Genomic DNA, 16,637 nt, shown 5'->3' on the forward strand with positions numbered 1-16,637 from the left:
ACAGTTCAATCTCTGTATTTGCAGACGATACTAAGCTAAGCAGGGCAATAACTTCTCCGCAGGATGTGGAAACCTTGCAAAAAACATCTGAACAAATGAATGGGGGGAGGGGCAACTACATGGCAAATGAGGTTCAATGTAGAAAAATGTAAAATAATGCATTTGGGTGGCAAAAATATGAATGCAATCTATACACTGGTGGGGGGGGGACCTCTGGGGGGATCTAGGATGGAGAAGGACCTGGGAGTCCTAGTAGATGCAATGCCAAGCTGCTGCTAACAAAGCAAACAGAATATTGGTATTAAAAAGGGGATTAATCCCAGAGATAAAACGATAATTCTCCCGCTCTACAAGACTCTGGTCCGGCTGCACCTGGAGTATACTGTCCAGTTCTGGGCACCAGTCCTCAGGAAGGATGGACTGGAAATGGAGCGACTACAAAGAAGAGCAACAAAGCTAATAAAGGGTCTGGAGGAAAGATTGCGAGCTCTGAACTTATTCTCTCTGGAGAAGAGACGCTTGAGAGGGGATATGCTTTCAAATTATAAATACCGTACTGGTGACCCCACAATAGGGAGAAAACTTTTTTTTGAGGAAGAGAGTTTAACAAGACACATGGCCGCTCATTAAAATTAGAAGAAAAGAGGTTTAACCTCAAACTATGTAGAGGGTTCTTTACTGTAAGAGCGGCCAGGATGTGGAATTCCCTTCCACAGGCAGTGGTCCCAGTAGTTTCAAAAAACTATTAGATAAGCACCTGAATGACTGCAACATACAGGGATATACAATGTAATACCAACATATAATCACACACATAGGTTGGATTTGATGGACTTGTGACTTTTTTCAACCTCACCTACTATGTAAGGCAGTGGTGGTCGGAGGCGAAAATGGCCGACTTCCAGATTCAGAGTTTATGGTTAGTTTATGCTATTTGCTTCTAAAGTGGGGTTTATCTGTAAAGCTGATCCCCAGGTTTCCTCCTCCTGCCATCCAATCACCCCCAGCTGATCGCTACCCATGCAAAAAATAAACTTTGCATTTATCTAATGCTGCAATCATGTGGCACTTTATTGCACAGTCTTCTGTTACAGAAGACCGATTTCCTACTTTAGGAGTCCAGTACATGGTCTGCCGGACATGAACACTTCCTATTGCTTTACCAGTGGCAGGGTTCTCTCAGGATCCAGATGAGGGATCTACACAGGTGACATCAGAGCAAGTGAAATGTCTGGGACCATCTGCATCTGGATTGGCAGTCCCCTGCACCAGGAAGTAGCACTGACAAGGGGGTCAGGCAACAGATTTAGGGGATAAGGTTAAAAAAAAAAAAAGTGCAGTATGGGGTATAGGAGGGGTGTCAGGGTTAATAATTGCCCAGGGATGAGCTTTATGTTTCATGTACACAGAGAGGAGGCACCTACCTTCGGGTCCTGGAAGTGTCCTGTGACGGAGGCACGGCAGCCCAGGACGAGGGCCTTGTATTGCTCGATGAAGTTATACATGATGACCGTTCTTTGAGCTTCTTTCTGCTGCAGTGTGGACTGCACGTGCCAGAGCCGGTCCTTCACAGAGAGGTTCTGATCCAAGGGAGGAGGAGCCAGGCTGGCGCTAATGTCTACAAGGAGAGAAAAACCAAACCAGAATATCACAACAAGAGTACAAAGTCTTCATCATGTAGACAGGTCTATGACACACTAGAGGTCCTATTTCGGCAACTTGCCAAGAATGCGATCAATAGAGAAGATAAAAAGGTACAACTCGCCTGTTTCTACAACATCTCCCCCTCGCTGGCTACAAGGCTACCTCTTCCCAGCGGGGCGGTTGACACTTTCCCATCTTGGCCAGTAAGGGAGCATGTATGCTGTATAAACTGGCAAGTTGCATCTTTGCCTTTGCTAGAGATTCTCGTGTTGGCGAGTTGCTGCCAGGGACAAGGAGCACTGGTGTGTCACTGGCTATAAGACTGATATTAAAGGGAAGATATTTCTCTGTACACAACCATCTTCCGTTCAGGGATTCTATTAAATTCAATCTGAAGTGAAATGTATACATACAGTGGATATAGAAAAGAATCACCTCCCCCTTTAAAAAGGGGGGGGGGGGGGGTCACATTTTGTTGCTTTGCAGCCTGAAATAAAAAGACGGGCAGCGTTTTTGTTTTATCCAGCTGTATTTACTCAGTGCAACTTCTAACATCCAAGTAAAAGATGCAACACCAACAAGTCAGAAAAACAAAACGAAAAAACAGAATCACTGAGTTGGAAAAAGGAACACCCCTCTCCTAAGAATGACTTGCAAACTCAATCAGGTGTAGATAATCACCTTCTCAATGACACACAAAGCCATTTAACTGTGATCAGCTGTGGTCATTTTGATTAGCTCAGCCCAAAAAGAGCTTTCCTGGAGCATTTCATTCTCTGGTAAGGCAACTGAAGCAAACAATCAACTACAGGTGGCAAGGCACCGTCACCAAAATCTCCGGGATAAATTTGTGGACAGGCACAAGTCAGGGGATGGATAACAGTGAAGTGTATTATTAATAAGTGGAAGGTATTTGGGTACAACACAGACCCTCCCTGGATCAGGACATTGCTCCAAACTGGATGAAAGAGCCAGGAGGAAACTGGTCAGAGAGGCCACTAGGAGGCCTACAGCAACCCTGACAAAGAGTGGTCATTGTGTGCATGTGACAACAAGATCACAATCTCTCCGCAAATCTGGCTTGTATGGGAGGGGTGCAAGAAAAAAGTCACTCCTCAAGAAAAGCCACATGCAGTCACCACTGAGCTTTGCCAAAACGCACCTTGTAGATTCTGGGGAAAAAGGTGCTCTGGTCAGAGGAGACTAAAATTTAATTTGGCCTCAAAACCAAACCATGTGTCTGGCGGAAAAATCCAATACAGTCCACCATCCAAACAACACTATTCCTACAGTAAAACATGGGGGTGGTAATAGCCAGTTACGGGGAGGGCAGGCGGGCCAATAGCCAGTTACGGGGAGGGCAGGCGGGCCAATAGCCAGTTACGGGGAGGCGGGCCAATAGCCAGTTACGGGGAGGCGGGCCAATAGCCAGTTACAGGGAGGCGGGCCAATAGCCAGTTACAGGGAGGCGGGCCAATAGCCAGTTACGGGGAGGCGGGCCAATAGCCAGTTACGGGGAGGCGGGCCAATAGCCAGTTACAGGGAGGCGGGCCAATAGCCAGTTACAGGGAGGCGGGCCAATAGCCAGTTACAGGGAGGCGGGCCAATAGCCAGTTACAGGGAGGCGGGCCAATAGCCAGTTACAGGGAGGCGGGCCAATAGCCAGTTACGGGGAGGCGGGCCAATAGCCAGTTACGGGGAGGCGGGCCAATAGCCAGTTACGGGGAGGCGGGCCAATAGCCAGTTACGGGGAGGCGGGCCAATAGCCAGTTACGGGGAGGCGGGCCAATAGCCAGTTACGGGGAGGCGGGCCAATAGCCAGTTACGGGGAGGCGGGCCCATAGCCAGTTACGGGGAGGCGGGCCCATAGCCAGTTACGGGGAGGCGGGCCCATAGCCAGTTACGGGGAGGCGGGCCAATATCCAGTTACGGGAAGGCGGGCCAATCTCCTGTTATGGGGAGGGGGCAATATCCTGTTATGAGAGTGGTAATAGTCTGTTATGGGGCATTTTCTATATATGGGGCATTTTCTATATATATATATATACACACACACACACACACACACACACACACACACACACACACACTAGATAGAGATAGAGATATATATATATAGAGAGAGAGACACACACACACATACATACATACATACATACATGATCAATATGCAAATAGCATTTTTTATTCAGACCATTAAGGGGAACAATTAATGTCTCTTGACACAATTGCTGGGTCTTTTTGTTGGTCTTTGCGCCACAGCACGAGTCTAGCGGGTAGGAGGCAGGAGTGTCCTATAGACATTGCAGCACCCTGCCTTAAGCATTATTTCAAAGAACACATCCTCAGCATCCCGTTAGATGTGCATCACTGCTGGTTATAGAGAGTTGCAGACTTTAGCTGTACAATCTGCTGATCGGATACTCGGTGACACTCTAAGGCTGGATTCACACCTGTGCATTTTTAGTGCTTTTTGCATTTTGCAGTCCATTTAACATTGTTTACTATGGAACACATTCTGTAGTACAAATCTGCAAAAAGCACTAAAAATGCCATAGTGTGAATCAGGCCTTATAGAGGACATTGTTGATGAAGGTTTTTTTTTTAAATAAACATTCAGTGACTACACGTATCCTATTCTGAAGCATGGCGCAAACATGAGATTCTGACTCCTGCTGGGGAAAAGAAAAAAAATATATATGACTGACCGGACCTCCTTGAATCTACCCCTGGACTAGGATTTACAACATTTTGGTGGAGAAGCTTCTGCAAACATTTCTGTACACAAATGGATGCGCTGCGCACTCTAAATTACGATAAAACAGTTACCATCCAACAGCTTCACACAATACACGGCTAAAGCTGGCGGTTCAAATATCGGCCTGTTTAACCAGACAAGATTTGAACCATGTATGGGCAAGGATGAATGTATTCAAGTTGATCGATTTATCCACTAAGACTAAGCACCAGTAAGGGGTGTGAAACGCATCAGCCGATTCATCCACTGTCTGATTGCTGTATGGACTGATTTTATTCAATAAATATTAAAGCCGCTAGTAACAATAACTCCGCCTAGAGAACACAATGGCTCCATGCGAGAGATTCCCTTGTCAACGCTGTCTGTGTTGATGGGGGAATGAAGTACCAGGAGAACGCAATGGCTCCGCGGGAGGGATTCCCCTGTCAACACGGTCAGTGTTAATGGGGGAATCAAGCAAATTTCTTTGCTGCAACCTGTGGTTGCAGGAAAGAAATTTGCTCCATCTATGGATGGCCCAAGAGCGATAGTCAACCTACAGTACTCTGCTAATACATCTACAATATATGATGCAATAAGATGAATAGCGTATGATAGCACTGAACCAGTAAGGATGTAGGAATCCCAACAATTACCAAGCCAACTCCAGCGGCTCACCTGACTGATCCTGCTCTCGCTGCAAGGACAGGTAATAAGCATCTTTCCCTCCCCAACACACAGCCACACCGACCAGCAGGACGTCACCCCAGCCCTGGATGGGTAGGCCGTCTTCCTTGGCTGGCATCTGCCTCGATGACTGAGCTGGGAGAATGAAAAACAGAAATAATGAGAGAGTCTACAGCAGGAAAAGCAATGCAGCCATTGTACAGCAGTCACCTTAAAGTAGGACTAAAGGCTCCGGTATGACAATCTATACAATCCCCAAACCTGGTAACTATGATGTACAAATAGAGTAATCAAAAACGTCCTTTACTTCCCCTTCCGCCTTCATTTGTATCTCAGAATTTCCCTCTCAGACACTGCAGCTCACAGTGGGAGGGTTTCAGCAGTGGTGTGAATATGGAAAAGGATTAGGTGCGGCCAGGTTATGATTGACAAGCTACAGACTTGTGACTTCAGCAGTGACATTGCTATTAGAAACGCCCCCTGCTTTTTTTTTTTTTTTTTTTATCCCTCTGCAGTACAAGCAGACACGGTCTATTGAAAGTGGCGACTCTGCTCAGAATTTAGGAGCAGTGCAGCATAGTTTCCACACCGTCACAGGAAGCTGCATTGGGTGGACTTCACTATCAGGATCAACAGGTATTTGTGGGACCTTAAAGCCGAATCTTCAGTCATTTTTTTTATCTTTCCATCTTTTAAATTTTCTGCCCTCCTTGTTTTAAATTTGGATAGTAAAACCATTTTTTTTTTTCTGCCAGTAAATCCCTTATACCAGGGATACGCAATTAGCGGACCTCCAGCTGTTGGAAAACTACAAGTCCCATCACGCCTCTGGGTGTCATGTTTGTGGCTGTCAGAGTCTTGCTATGCCTCATGGGAGTTGTAGTTCTGCAACTGCTGGAGGTCCGGTAACTGCATATCCCTGCCTTATACAGTCCACTTCCTGTTTCTTGTCTGGTCATTAGCCTAGGCTTATGACATCATGCATAGCTCTCTCTCTCTTGTGAGAGTTTGCCGGGGGGTGAAGGAGTCATAAGAGGGCCAATCAAAGCTGCAGGGCTGGAGAGCTAAAGGTGTGCCTCTGTGTGTGTCTGTGTAAATCCAGGAAGTGAACAGGCAGCAGCTTCAGCTGCCCACAGTTAAAATGGCTGCAGCCTGACTCAGCGGAGGGAGATTTCTGCAGCATAATTTGGCAAGTACAGAATCACAGTATATATAAAATAATATGTATATATAAGTGGTTGGAGGGAATCTTCAGAATGGCAAAGTTGTTTTTATTACAAATTATGTGAGCAGACTGCAGTTTCACTTTAAAGCCAGGGAATGCATTCCCGAGATCCACCGGTAAAAAGGGGGTGCAGGCTGCCAAAATGCCCATCCAGAGCTATGCATAACACCAAATAAAAGAGAGGCCGCTCTCCCGACCAGTCATAATATAGCATAAGTATCAAGATTGGCTTCAGCTTGCAAGTCGTTGCAAAAAAGCCGCACCACCCTATGATTAAGCCCCACCGGGGGGGGGGGGGGGGGGGGGTGGCAAAAAGCGTCAGAGGGCGTGGCCCTTTGGTGGCAGAGACTTGCGAGCTGAAGCCAATCCTGATCCCTATGCTATGATGATAGCTGGTCTAGAGAGCGGACTCTTATTTGTGGGACTTTGCAAGAGGTGGACTTAAAATTATAATTTTTTTAAAAGGGAGGGTCATTGTTCTACTTCCAGGCCTACTCTTACTCTGGTAACATCACCCACCCCCTCCCCTCTGTGATGCAGAAGCCCTCACAGGACACCCCTCCTCACCACCCTTCCCTGGAGCGCGGCGATATCCCCCTATGAGCCCTGGTATAGCCACATCACCTGTCCACAGGGTTAGAAATCCCCTTGGGCTTTCTCTCTTCTCACCCCCCCCCCCCCCCCTCCGCTAACAGGACGGTCTACACAGGTTTTGAGCGGTCAGCGCCACCCATGTGACAGTGCCGACCAATTAGAATGCTCCTAAATGTACATCCTGACGGGGTACGTTTTGGACATTAAAGCTGCAGGGGGATTTCTAAGCCCCGGACCAGGGCTCATAGCGGGATAATCGCCACGCTCCAGGACAGCAAGACTGGGGGAGGAGGGGGGTCCTATGTAAGTTCATCTTACAGATTTTTCTGTAAAAGGTGAACTTATGCAGGCCATACACGGGTCGAATTTCGAACGAATTTTATTTTCAAAATCAGAAAATTCATTTTTTTTTTTTGTGATCCGATGGCGCCACCATTGATTGTCGAAATTCAGCTGACCAAGCCTTCAATTTCACCTCATGTTGTTACAGAAAATAATTTTCTTGGCCAGGAATCTTCTTCTCTCTCCGTAAATTTTCTTTTCTTATTACATTTCTCACACGATTCTCCCGTCATTGATTAGAAAATCGTTAGTTTTTCAAAAAAAAATTCCAACATGTCCGATTCCTCAAATTTTATTTCCGCACGAAAATCGTCTGTTGCTGCAGCCCCCACTAATGGTGCGAAATTCATACGAAAATTCTTAGATACGATTTTTGAAAGAAAATTCTTTCGAAAATTCGAACCGTGTATGGCCGGCATTACCCTTTAACCACTTACAGACCGGACCAATTTGCTGGTCAAAGACCAGACCACTTTTTGCGATTCGGCACTGCGTCGCTTTAACTGACAATTGCGCGGTCGTGCGACGTGGCTCCCAAACAAAAATTGACGTCCTTTTTTTCCCACAAATAGAGCTTTCTTTTGGTGGTATTTGATCACCTCTGCGGTTTTTATTTTTTGCGCTATAAACAAAAATAGAGCGACAATTTTGAAAAAAACGCATTATTTTTTACTTTTTGTTATAATAAATATCCCCCAAAAATATATAAAAAAACATTTTTTCCCTCAATTTAGGCCGATACGTATTCTTCTACATATTTTTGGTAAAAAAAAAAAAAAAAAAAATCGCAATAAGCGATTATTGATTGGTTTGCGCAAAAGTTATAGCGTTTACAAAATAGGGATAGTTTTATAGCATTTTTATTAATTTTTTATTATTTTTTTTTTTACTAGTAATGGCGGCGATCAGCGATTTTTATTGTGACTGCGACATTGTGGGGGACCCATCGGACATTTTTTACACATTTTTGGGACCATTGTCATTTATACAGTAATCACTGCTATATAAATGCAGTGATTCCTGTGTAAATGACACTGGCAGTGAAGGGGTTAACCAGTGGGTGGCAGTGTAGGGGTTAAGTGTTCCTAGGGGTGTGTTACTAACTGTGGGGGGGTTGGGCTTTCATTTAGTGTACACTGATCTCTGCTCCAATCACATGGAGCAGAGATCAGCGTCACTAGTTGCTAGGCAGAATGGAAAAATGTTGTTTACACAGCATTTCCTCCATTCAGCCGCTCCGTGAGACGATCGCGGGGATGCCCGCGGCGATCGAGTCCGCGGGTCCCGCGACCGGACTCACGGGGGTCCCGACCAGCGCGGGAGTGCGCCGCCGGCGGCGCGCTCCCGATGGCAGGGCGGCATCGAATATTGGACGTACCTGTACGCCAATATGCCTGCCCGTGCCATTCTGTCGACGTACATCGTCGTGCGCTGGTCGGGAAGTGGTTAACATACATTAAAGCCCCTACTGCTTCAACATGCTTTTTAATTTTGTGTGTTTTTGATGCTTTTTTTTTTTTGTTTGTTTTGCTTTAAACACTTAAAGGGGTTGTAAAGGTAAATGTTTTTTCACCTTAATGCATTCTATGCATTAAGGTGAAAAAACATCTCACACTGCCGGCGCCCCCAGTCCCCCCCGTTTTACTTACCTGACCCCTCGAAAATCCCGCGCTCGCCCCCGCCGTCCTCTTCGCCGCTCAGCCTGGCCGCTGATTGGCTGGAGTGGATGGATTGAAAGCAGCGCAGCCATTGGCTCGCGCTGCTGTCAATCACATCCAATGACGCAGCGCGCCGGGGGGCGGGGCCTTGTGATACAGCGAGCGGCTATAGCCGCCGGCTGTATCACGGGAGCGCGCCCGCAGTGCTTCTCACCAATGCGAGGGAGCTCGCATTAACGTGAGAAGCACCTGCGGGAGGAAGCAGAGACAGCCGCCGAGGGACCCCAGAAGAGCAGGTTCGGGGCCACTCTGTGCAAAACGAGCTGCACAGTGGAGGTAAGTATGACATGTTTGTTATTTTAAAAAAATAAAAAATTTTACTTTACAACCCCTTTAAGGACTGAGCCTCTTTTTGAGATTTGTTGTTTACAAGTTAAAATCATATTTTTTTGCTAGAAAATTACTTAAAACCCCCAAACATGTATATCCATTTAAGGACCGCCTCACGTCGGCAGAATGGCACGGCTGGGCACAATCACGTACCTGTACATTGCTCTTTAAGTGCCCAGCCGTGGGTCAGGAGCACGCAGACGGCGGCGCGCTCCCGACCCGGTCCTGAGCTTCGTGACCGCGGGACCAGCGGACCACGATCGCCGCTGGTGTCCCGCGATCGGGTCACAGAGCTGAAGAACAAGGAGAGGTCTGTGTAAACAAACCTCTCCCCGTGCTTCCTACTGTGGCTGTCACCGATCGTCTGTTCCCTGATATAGGGAAAGACGATCAGTGACGTCACATGCCAGGCCACGCCCCCTACAATAAAAAAAAAACACACAATGTCATACATACCCCTACACTGCCCCCTAGTGGTTTACGCCTTCACTGCCAGTGTCATTTACAAAGAAATCAGTGCATTTAAATAGCACCGATTGCTGTATAAATGACAATGGTCCCAAAAATGTGTCAAAAATGTCCGATGTGTCCGCCATAATGTCGCAGTCACAATAAAAATCGCTGATCGCCTCCATTTCTAGTAAAAAAAAAAAATAATAATATTAATAAAAATGGCATAAAACTATCCCCTATTTTGTAAACGCTATAACTTTTGCGCAAACCAATCAATAAATCGCCAATTGCGATTTTTTTTTTTACCAAAATATGTAGAAGAATACGTATCGGCCTAAACCAAGGAAAAATAATTTTTTTTTTAATATATTTTTTGGGGATATTTATTATAGCAAAAATTATTTTTTCAAAATTGTCGCTCTATTTTTGTTTATAACGCAAAAAATAAAAAAACCGCAGAGGTGATCAAATACCACCAAAAGAAAGCTCTATTTGTGGGAATATAAGGACGCCAATTTTTTTTTTTGGGAGCCACGTCGCACGACCGCGCAATTGTCAGTGCCGAATCGCAAAAAGGGGCTTGGTCCTTTGGCTGCAAATTGTTCCGGGGCTGAAGTGGATAATATATATATATATATTTATTTATTTTCCTAACACCCTAGAGAATAAAATGCGGTTGTTGCAATACTTTAATGTCACACCGATTTGCAAAGCGGTCTCACAAGCGCATTTTTTTTTTTTGGGGAAAAAAATGTATTTTTTTTATTAAATTAGTACAACAGTAAAGTTAGCCCAATTTTTTTTTTTTTCGATGTTGTTAAAGATAATGTTACGCCAAGTAAATTAATACACAACATGTCACGCTTCAAAATTGTGCCCGCTCATTGAATGGCGACAAACTTTGGCACTTAAAAATCTCCATTGGCGACGTTTAAAAATGTCTTCAGGTTACCAGTTTTGAGATAGAGAGGAGGTCTAGTGCTAGAATTATTGCTCTCGCTCCAACGATCGCGGCGATACCTCACATGTGTGCTTTGAACATTGTTTGCATATGTGGGCGTGACTTCCGTATGCGTTTGCTTCTGTGCGCAAGCTCGGCAGCACGGGGATGGTTTAAAGCTGTCATAACAACATTATTTAGCGTCAAAGTACCACGTATAATGACTGCGGGTGGTCCTTAAGTGGTTATTGAAGCTTGGCAAATGCCCTGTGTGCGTTGATCCACTAGAACCCCAGCTCAGTAGTGCCCCCCCCCCACTCATAAGATCCCCAACTCATTAGCACCTCCATTCAGAATACCCCCAGCTTATACGCACCCTTGTTTAGCAGATCCCCAGCTTATTAGTACCCTCGTTCAGCAGATCCCCTGCTCAGTAGTACCAGCTCTGCTGATGATCCCAACTCAGTAGTAACCCCCGGCTTTCCCGATCCCCCGCTCAGTAGTAACCCATCAGATCTGCTAATCCCCCCCATTCCGTAGTAACCCCCAGCTCTGCTGATCCCCCCCCCCCATTCCGTAGAAACCCCCAGCTCTGCTGATCGCCCCCACTCAGTAGTAACCCCTAGCTCTGCCGATTCCCCACTTAGTGACCCCTAACTCTGCTGATCCCTGCACTCAGTAGTAACCCCCAGCTCTGCTGATCCCCCCCCCCCCCCACTCAGTAGTAACCCCCAGCTCTGCTGATCCCCCCCCCCCCCACTCAGTAGTAACCCCCAGCTCTGCTGATCCCCCCCCCACTCAGTAGTAACCCCCAGCTCTGCTGACCCCCCCCCCCACTCAGTAGTAACCCCCAGCTCTGCTGATCCTCTGGTTTGCCAATCCTCCTCTCTCTCTGGTCCCCGCTCACCTCCCGCTATATTGCTTCCACAATGCGCACCACATGTGACATCTGCTAGTTTCTCCTGCTCAGGTCCCCCCAGCTCTGCTGATCCATCTTTGCTCTCTGGTCGCCACTCACCTTCTGCTATAGCTTTCTCATGTTGCACACCACGTGTGCCATCTGCTAGGTTTGCTCCGCTCCAGTCCGGACCCCGCTCACCTTCCTGCTGCTCCACACTGCCAACCAGATGTAGCGTCTGCACCCACTCCCCAGAACATGAACCGAAAGTGACTGCTGAGGACGTCTTTCTGGTTTGTTTGTTGGTTGCCCAGTGCATCTGGGGGATCTCTCATACCTGCAATATCTTTAAACCAAAAGCCCCTCAAAAACTTCAGGTGCTGTTAGCAAACAATGACTTCTATGGAGGCATTGGGAAGCTTTGAAACACCAAGAAAGTGACATGGGGTATAATATTTGAAGGAAAGCAAACAATGTGTGAAGAGGACTGTAAGGTCACTATTTTATTTAGTGACAGGGGCTTTGATTGGCATTCAGAGTGTTTAAAAAAAAAAACAGCGTTTGTAATGCCACATTTTGAAGCAAGTATAAAGGAGCCTGTGGAGATAAGAAGTGGCTGTTTGAGTATTTATCAAGTATAACAAACATGCCAGGACATAAAAGTGTAAAACGTGGTGAAACCAATATGCTTGGCCACTGTATGGATTATTTTAACCACTTTCAGACCGGACCATTGTGCTGGTCAAAGACCAGACCACTTTTTGCGATTCGGCACTGCGTCGCTTTAACTGACAATTGCGCGGTCGTGCGACGTGGCTCCCAAGCAAAAATTGACGTCCTTTTTTTCCCACAAATAGAGCTTTCTTTTGGTGGTATTTGATCACCTCTGCGGTTTTTATTTTTTGCGCTATAAACAAAAATAGAGCAACAATTTTGAAAAAAACTCATTTTTTACTTTTTGTTATAATAAATATCCCCCAAAAATATATAAAAAAAAAACATTTTTTTTCCCTCAGTTTAGGCCGATACATATTCTTCTACATATTTTTGGTTAAAAAAAAAAAAAAATCGCAATAAGCGATTGATTGCTTTGCGCAAGTTATAGCGTTTACAAAATAGGGATAGTTTTATGGCATTTTTATTGATTATTATTTTTTTTTTTTTTTTTTTTACTAGTAATGGTGACGATCAGCGATTTTTATTGTGACTGCTACATTGTGGCGGACACATCGGACATTTTTGACACATTTTTGGGACCATTATCATTTATACAGTAATCACTGCTATATAAATGCAGCGATTCCTGTGTAAATGACACTGGCAGTGAAGGGGTTAACCAGTGGGTGGCAGTGTAGGGGTTAAGTGTTCCTAGGGGTGCGTTACTAACTGTGGGGGGGTTGGGCTTTAATTTAGTGAACACTGATCTCTGCTCCAATCACATGGAGCAGAGATCAGCGTCACTAGTTGCTAGGCAGAATGGAGAAATGCTGTTTACAACGGCATTTCTCCATTCGGCCGCTCCGTGGGACGATCGCGGCGATCGAGTCGGCGGGTCCCGCGACCGGACCAGCACGGGAGCGCACCGCCGCCGGCGGGCTCCCGATGGCAGGGCGGCAAATTTAAAGGGACGTACAGGTACGCCCATTTGCCTGCCTGTGGCATTCTGCCGACGTACATCGGCGTGCGCTGGTCGGCAAGTGGAAAATGGAAACAAAAACAAAAAAACAAAAACAAACATTCATTCACCTGGCTTGAACCTGCCTCCTATACAGCTCCGGGAAGATGCCGGTTGTGTCCTCTTCTCACAGGCCACAGCCAGAGAAAAGGTCTTCTGGTTCCGCCACTCCTTCAGAAAAATGTGAAAGAGGTTCTGGTCGCTGGCCACATCAATGATGCTAAATTCCTCCGAGCTGGATGGCGGGAGGGGAACAGAGTCCTGGGATAACACCAGAGAGAAACCTTCATTCAAAACCGGTTCATCCTCAGCAACGTCCATACATTCCTCAACTTCACTACGTGACCCCAAGAAGGTCTCCTCTTCTGCGTCCAGAGAAGGGAATATCATGCTTTGACCAAGCTCATCTCTAGTTCTAGATTTTACACAAGACACCCCTATCATCATTCCTGATGTGGACGCACTGGGTGGCGTTGGAGGAATAAGGTCATTTCGGCTTCCCGGCCTGGAGTTGGGTTTTTCTGCACTTTCTGATATCGGAGTGGAGTTATCAGAAGCAAGAAAACAAGGGTCAACAGATGGGGTGTGAGGGGGGTCTTGGGCTTCTAGACCCATCGTTGGTTCCTCCCGTTTAGGGTAGACCTCTCTTACACAAGGATCAACAACAACCTGTTGTGGTTGAGTCAGGTGTAGATTGTGGGACTTGTGATTGCTTGCAGGACTTGAGCACTGATCCAGAAGCTCTTGCATCCCTTGCGTCAAGTTAAACGAGAGATCAGACCACTCCTGATTTCTCATGGCAACCGTTCTCTCTCGTATTTTAAAACTCTTTTCAAGACTCTCACATGGTAACGGATCTGGGCAACGGGGAATTTTATTTTTACCTTGACTCTCCGAAACTACAGGGAGTTCAGCATGATCCAGAACCTCCACCATCTGGAATGAGTCAAGCTGAGAGAATGAAATCGATGCTTCTTCACATTTTATGGGTTCGTCCTGCTCTTCTATCAAGTCGTCGATAGGTAGACTAAGCTGAATAGTCTGCAGCGTTTCCTTATCACTTCCACTTGCTGGGTTCAGAGCGGGTTCCTCTAACTTCGGGACGATGCCCAGATCTTCATTAAAGCTGTCAAATAGAAAACTGTCGCTCATGTTCAGGCTGGTTTCTGCAACTTGATTACATGGTAAAGCCTCCTCGACTGGGGCAACACACGTCTGTATTTCTGCAAGGTTTTGTGGTGAACCTCTCTCTTCTCTAGGTTGAGTATGCAAAGTCTGGAAAAGGCTCTGGAGCTGTGTGTCGGTGAGAGAAACATCATTCCCTCGCGACCATGAGCATTTCTTCAACTGGGCTTGCTTTTCCGGCCCTTCAGAGATCAATTTAGGCTCATCTAAGTGATTTGAAACGTTCTGTACGGCATTCACGGTCACCTGACTTAAATGGGTTATTTGTTCTTCTCTTGGATCTCCAACGTCAACATGCGTTTCCTCTCTAACAAGGTCAATAGCCGCCAGGCTTTGTGTGCCGGAGTTGTGGTTTGACAGCTCAGCTGGCAGCTTTGTATCTCTGTCTCGCTGCTCCCTCTCGGATTCAGATGCCACCTGCTGCTGCTGCTGCTGCATTATCTTCTCGGTCTGAGTGTCCAGCTGAAAGCTGTCCTCAAAGGTCCTCGACGCCGCACAGAAATCCGGAGAATGGACGTCTCCGGGGAAACACGGGACGGGTTTTGTTGCTGCAACCTCAGAAGCTGGCTCGGTTTGTCTACAAGGGGCATTCATCTCATTTTGTTTGTGGTGAAACGATCCAAAAACAGATTGATGCTCCTGGAGCGTGTCTGCAGGCTGAATGGGAGCTGGGGGTGATGTGTTGGCAATTCTCGCCATTTCTATGTCAGGGCGTTCTCCTTGTATATCTTTTATTTCAGAAAACTGCAATGTCTTCTTTTTCTCTCCAGCAGTCTCTTTCATTACTGCGTCACATTGTAGAACATTGGAGTTGGGTTTCATACTAACTGAAGCTTCTCCTGACTGATCCCCTCTTGATTTATTGGCCACTTCATCTTTTATTTTCTTGAAATTATCAGCAATTGGTGAAGCCATTGACGTCGTGTTTCTTGTCTTGGGTTTTGTTTCACTGGCAACATTTGACAAACGTTCTGGATTATGGTCGGTTATTGGGGGTTCAGTGGACAACTCATTGTCCTGGCACACAAGACTCTCATTCTTGGTGGGTATGGTTGCCTTCTCCTTGGTCGTACTCCGGACAGAGTTTTGTAAATGTCCAGGTCCTGAAGCGTTTGACGATGTGGTTGCCTCCCGGCTCTCTGGAAGCAAGGACTTCTCAGAATCTGCAGTGCGTTTACCCTCTCCCGCAGGTGGAAAGAGATTATTATGTGACGTTTCCCTGGTTGATTTTGAGGCCTTTTCTGACCGGCCTTCTCGTCTGGGAGAAGAATGGCTGCCTTTGTCCAGAGATGGTCCAGAAGAGGTGAACGAGGAATCGCCGTTTCCGTTGGGATCCCACTGTATTCCCATCCCAGCCAGGTCTTCTCTCAGCAGTTTTCGGGCCTCCGCCACAATCAGCTCAGCCGCTTCCCTCTCAGTCAACCCCTTCTTCCCGGATATCCAGATACACCGAGCTGCCCGCCGCTCCTGAGCCGCATCTTCATCCTCATCCACCGCTCTGCGGACACTGCACAGACAAAAAGAGAGATTGCATCACAGCTTTACACTGCGTCAAAGACTCGTACAAGTCAAGCTAAAAATCAAAAAAGGCATTTACTGGGGACGTTCACAGAGCCTAGTGGCCAAATTCAACTGGTGAACAGCTTTCTAAGACCCCTTTCACACTGGGGCGCCTGAAAGAAGCCGCAACTGCAATCCCAATGTAAAAGCCCGAGTCCTTTTACACCGAGATTCCTTTCACACTGGGGCGTTTTTCAGGCGCTTCAGCGTTAAAAAAAGCGCCTGAAAGAAGCTGCAACTGCAATCCCAATGTAAAAGCCTAAGTGCTTTCACACTGAGGCGCTGCGCTGGCAGGGTGTCAAAAAAAGTCCTGCAAGCAGCTTCTTGGAGCAGTGAATACAACGCTCCTAAAGCGCCCCTTCCCATTGAAATCAATGGGAAACGCCTGAAAAACGCCAGAAAAACGCTATTGGCCGCAGCGTTTTGTGGGCGCTTTTAACCCTTTATTTGGCCACTAGCAGGGGTTAAAAGCGCCCCAACAACGCTCGAAAAACGCTCGTAAAGCGCTGCTAGTTTAAGCGGCGCTTTACGAGCGTTTTTCGGGCGCTGACATTGTGAAAGGGCTCTTAAAGCACTCGGGCTTTCACATTGGGACTGCAGATGAGGCTTCTTTCAAGCGCTTTACAGGTGCTTTTTTTAACGCTAAAGC

At 46.6% G+C, this 16,637-nt stretch overlaps 1 protein-coding gene across 1 annotated transcript in view; it reads right to left on the minus strand.

Moving 5' to 3' along the window:
* The window catches only part of POLQ (DNA polymerase theta), a 125,309-nt gene that overhangs the window by 70,958 nt on the left and 37,714 nt on the right, over positions 1-16,637 (minus strand). Inside the window, exons 9-12 of the mRNA XM_077479376.1 lie at positions 15,994-16,001; positions 13,315-15,935; positions 5,060-5,203; positions 1,425-1,618 (exon numbers count right to left, since the gene is read on the minus strand). Coding sequence (XP_077335502.1) covers positions 1,425-1,618; positions 5,060-5,203; positions 13,315-15,935; positions 15,994-16,001 — 2,967 coding nt within the window. The remainder of the gene's footprint in view (positions 1-1,424; positions 1,619-5,059; positions 5,204-13,314; positions 15,936-15,993; positions 16,002-16,637) is intronic.

The sequence above is a fragment of the Lithobates pipiens genome, unplaced genomic scaffold (assembly GCF_037356315.1).
Source record: "Lithobates pipiens isolate NorthernLeopardFrog02 unplaced genomic scaffold, aLitPip1_a1.2 Scaffold_16, whole genome shotgun sequence".
Classification (NCBI taxonomy): Eukaryota; Metazoa; Chordata; class Amphibia; order Anura; family Ranidae; genus Lithobates; species Lithobates pipiens.